Source organism: Solanum stenotomum, chromosome 10, assembly GCF_019186545.1.
Source record: "Solanum stenotomum isolate F172 chromosome 10, ASM1918654v1, whole genome shotgun sequence".
NCBI lineage: Eukaryota > Viridiplantae > Streptophyta > Magnoliopsida > Solanales > Solanaceae > Solanum > Solanum stenotomum.
This window is the reverse complement of record NC_064291.1, coordinates 2,916,926-2,921,299: the sequence shown is the minus strand read 5'-3', so window position 1 is coordinate 2,921,299 and position 4,374 is coordinate 2,916,926. Positions and strand designations below refer to the sequence as shown.

At 34.5% G+C, this 4,374-nt stretch overlaps 1 protein-coding gene across 2 annotated transcripts; it reads right to left on the bottom strand.

The window, feature by feature from the left end:
* Positions 1 to 676: 676 nt before the first annotated feature.
* LOC125841798 (acetylajmalan esterase-like) lies at positions 677 to 3,988 on the bottom strand. Of its 2 annotated transcripts, XM_049520968.1 has the most exons (5): positions 3,626 to 3,988; positions 1,804 to 2,010; positions 1,528 to 1,676; positions 1,160 to 1,433; positions 677 to 1,054 (listed from the first exon to the last, which is right to left on the bottom strand). In XM_049520968.1, exons 1-5 carry the CDS (start codon positions 3,909 to 3,911, stop codon positions 837 to 839), a joined length of 1,134 nt encoding a protein of 377 aa, XP_049376925.1. In that variant the 5' UTR covers positions 3,912 to 3,988; the 3' UTR covers positions 677 to 836. The 2 variants fall into 2 exon arrangements, with proteins under 2 accessions (XP_049376925.1, XP_049376926.1); XM_049520969.1 differs by lacking the exon at positions 1,804 to 2,010.
* Between the last annotated feature and the right edge of the window lie 386 nt (positions 3,989 to 4,374).

The window sequence follows — 4,374 nt, the reverse complement described above, 5'->3', positions numbered from 1 at the left end:
CAACAAATTACTCCTTTGAAACTCAATGATTCTGCTACACCAAACCTTGAGGACAAGGTTCTCTTTTCAGGAAGTAGTAATGTTGTGAACCCAATACTGGACAGTGAAATAGTTGGGCCAAGTGATCTCGTTGAAGATTTTGGGCTCAAAAGTCACGCATAAGCAAAAGGGTGAGACAACCCAATAAGCTTTTTGAAGAATATGTTTGGCAACCTAGAGGAAAAACAAGTGTCAATAGTTGATAGGTTCTTAGAGGAATATTATTATTATAATAGACAGGCCTAGGCGGAGTACGGGGAAAAAAAAGAATATGGGCAGCACTCTCTCTCCTCTCCAATATCTCTCTGTATCCCTGTCTTCATCTCCCTTCTTATCATTTTGCAGTAGTCTCTTGTTTGTAATTTCTTGGCTTCTTATTGGCAATCAAAACTCCCAGTTACTTGTTATTTAGAGTTTGTTCACTCCATATAATATATACATATCAATATGTTACACATACATATGGTCATTTTGTTGAAACTATATTGCTAATTTGGACTATTTTTTATGTAAATGAAAATTTGACTATATTTGTTACAAATAAAACTACCTTATTGTACAATTATGAAATCAACTCATTAACATAGTTATAATTAAGTTGAAACTTAAGGATGATCTTTCACTTCTCAAAATAAGATTAATGACATTTTTTTAGATTGACATTATACAAATATGCAATTACAACGTGAATCGAGAGTATAGAACCCTAGAATCAAGTAAAATTTCATGGGATGCCTTATTTTTGTCTCGTTATTTAAGTAATATCCGCCTTCTGATTCATCCATTTCGCCAAGAACTTAAACATGACAGTTCAATTTGGGCAACATGTCATCAATTAACCATCTTGTTAACCAACTGTATGCTGCTTGTGTCAAATGGAGTCCATCCCAATTGAAGTGAGTACTAGGGTCATCACACACTGGGACTCCTTGACTTCCACATTTTCTACTTTTGTCGTAATTATAGTCTCCTCCTATTCCACAACATGCTTTTTGTAGAGAGTTTTTGTCAAATCCTGAAAATACATAAAGAAAGTTTGTGAATACATATAGCTTTCTTCGCGTTACCATTTACTCTAACCTCAAAAATAGGAAAATAAAACGATGCTTTGAGCACATACCAAGAGTGACCGCATTTTGTAGAAACCACATATACGCGTTGTAGTAGTCGCCATAAATGAGTGTAATGTTTGTATACTCTTTCTTCATCTCATCAATGGCTTGTTGCAAATGATCATTATAGAAAATCGCCAAATTATTCAAGTCTTTCAAGCAATGGTACTCATCGTAAGAAGATGAGTCGTTGGTCATGAATTGCGTTAGGGAAGCTGGACCACAACCTTTTGGGAAAGTCCCTGGAACTACAATTCGAGTAGCACCAAAACCAATGACTCTCTAAAAAGTAGTGAGAATCGATCGTTATGAAACAAACTTCAGGCAAATGAAAGTGACAAATAACAATCATGAAAACAGAGAGATTAAAACTCACTTTAACACCATGAATGATGGTCTGAACAACATCTGGAACCAATCTTTGCAACTCTTCCATTGTTTTACCTTGCGATAAGCCATAAATGATATCATTTCCTCCTATATGTCCAACTAGGAAAAGAGACTTCTTTAACTGTACTAGGCAATCTAGCAAGCAAAAACTAGAAAATTGTCAATCAGTGGATCACACTATTTCCTTAATCGGAAGTACAACAACAACATATTCAGAGCAAAATGTACGCAAATGTTATCACTCCTTAATTGGAAGTATTACCGGTGGAGCAGGTAGTCTCGAAATGAGAAGACATCCAATCAAGTTGAACATCTAATGAACTATTTGTGAAGGACAGAACAAACTTCTTCTCTGTCATGACTTGGGCTGATAAAGCAGTAGCCCCTGCTACTGCAAAATTTGCACCATGTCTAAAATTTGCACTTTGATCTTTATAAGGATTTAGGAGAGGAAGACCAGATTCCAGGGCTGTATGAAAAAACACAAAATCAAAAGGTGATAAAATTTGCTCATGAAATCATAACTCGCCCAACCTTATGGATTGATAATTGACTCGCTCATTTAGTATCTCAGGCCTGTGTTGTTCGGACTCTTTCAAAATGTCGGTGGATGCGTGTCGGATGCTTCAAATATAGTGTATGTTTGAAGGATCCGACACGGGTGCAGCATCATTTTTGAAGAGTCCGAGCAACTTAGTCTCAAGCCATCAAAGTTTGATCCCGCCTAAATCTTATTGTTAGTGTTGGGGCATTTTAATATTACAAAAAATGTTGCATAGCATTGCCACAGTGACCGTTGCCTCAGAGTAGTTACTTCCTCTATTCATTATTGCATTAGAATATGCATTGGTTGACTTTCATTTGCTGTAATATGTTTGGGAGTTATGGCAATTACTTTGTTGCCGTTGGAGTGGCTAATTGCTGCATTACAACTGCATTACTCCATTAGGAGTTATTGCCATATGCACTTCAGGTTTGCAACAGATGCAAAATGCCGTTGATGGCATTAGTGTCTACTTGGTTGCCACTCATAATTCCTCTACTATATAACCTATGTAACTTCTAACACCATTATCTTCACTATTTACTACACCATTATCTTCCTATTCATTGCTTAGAAAGATTTCTTCAAGTATAAATAGTGATGGTCTTCATTTGGTTTGTGGGATACAACACACAAGAAAAATATAGAGTGAAAGAGTTAGTCAAATAAAGAGAGTTCTTATTAGTTGAAGGGAGGTGTTCTTTTTTGTGGAGCTTTAGACTCAACTCTTGTCCAGAGTTGTTGAGTTATACTTTGTGAAGGCTGTTGTATCCCGGAGGGGACAAGTCAAAGAGGACTACTGTTGGGCCGGCGAAAAACATTTGCTGCAGTGGGCTTGAATCTGCTTAAAGAAAGCGAGATATCCGCGCCTCAGCCTGAAGAGATTTATTTCTTCATTTTTATTTTGAATTGTAATCTTGTATTTTTTGTTATTTTGTAAGTTTTTCACTAACACTTATCTTATCAAAATATTATCAAGACAAAAAATATTGGGTGATTCTTTTTATCTATATTAGCCTTGGTGGACAAAATTACCGTATCTATTGCTAATGAAAAGTGGCAAATATCTCGTAAAATTAGTTAAAGTGCGCGAAAACTGACTTGAACACCACGGTTATAAAAAAAAAGACATTTGATTTTAAAATAATTAGTCCAATTAGCAACCCATGATAGCAATAAATTCAAAATTGTCATACTTTTTATCAATTATACATATAGTAGCTGGTCGGTTCATGCTTATCTGGTATTTTATTAGATGCCACTTTTCTCTTTTATCTCTACAGTTGCACATTCCTTTTAAAATAATAAAGAATTTTTATTTTATTTTATCTATATATATTCATAAAAAAAATTTATAAGATAGCTTAAAAAAATTATAAAAAAACAAATAAAACAATTGAAATTTGGTTAAAATTCAGTACATTTTGACCCATCCAATTAACCTCAACTCGCTCAGTTGCCATCTATACATACATTATATATATAATATTAGCTACGAGCAATTTAGTAACGAAGTAATTGGGGATTGAGCTTTGCATACCTATGAAATCAATCATGAGCAAGCCATTAGAACAACGCCCAGTTGGTTTATGGAAAAAGTTGATTCCATAAGGAGATTTTGCACAGGAAGAATGAGATCCACAATAGCTTTCTCTGATACAGTTTCCGGTATCGGAAACTGAATCACCCAATTGATAAATTTTATCAAATCTGCAGTTCATCAATCTTCGTTTTCGATGGATTTGCAATTTTTTAGCATCGATTTTCAGTTGAAACACCGTGAAAATAACTAGGAGAATTAGCAGCACTCTGGTGGAGAACGCCATGGTAACCAAAACTTACGAGCGGTAGTGGTGGGTTTTTAGAGAGATAATTAGTGTTATTTGTTGGTTTAGTTAACCAATTGTGACCCAAAGTTCTAATTTGTAGTATTAGTTTATTAATCAATTTAGCTTTAATTTAATCAACTTCTTTTCAAACAGTAGCAGCAGCTGGAGTCAAAAGGGTTATTTGAAACCTCTCGAAAATTACCTTATTATATATGGTTTTAAAGTTATTATTTTTACGTATATATAATAAATGCTTTTTTGAAATTTCAAAATAACTTGCAATAGCTATAACTTCTGCACAATCACTATGTAATAGCCTGCAGATCATAAAGTACGTAAATCACATTAGATAAATTTTATAAAATACACTCGACTTAAAGGGTATTGCTTCCAGATCATCTACGCTCTCCAAAGTCATTCAAAGGACCCAAACCAATTAAGTCATTAATCCCTTTTTGAC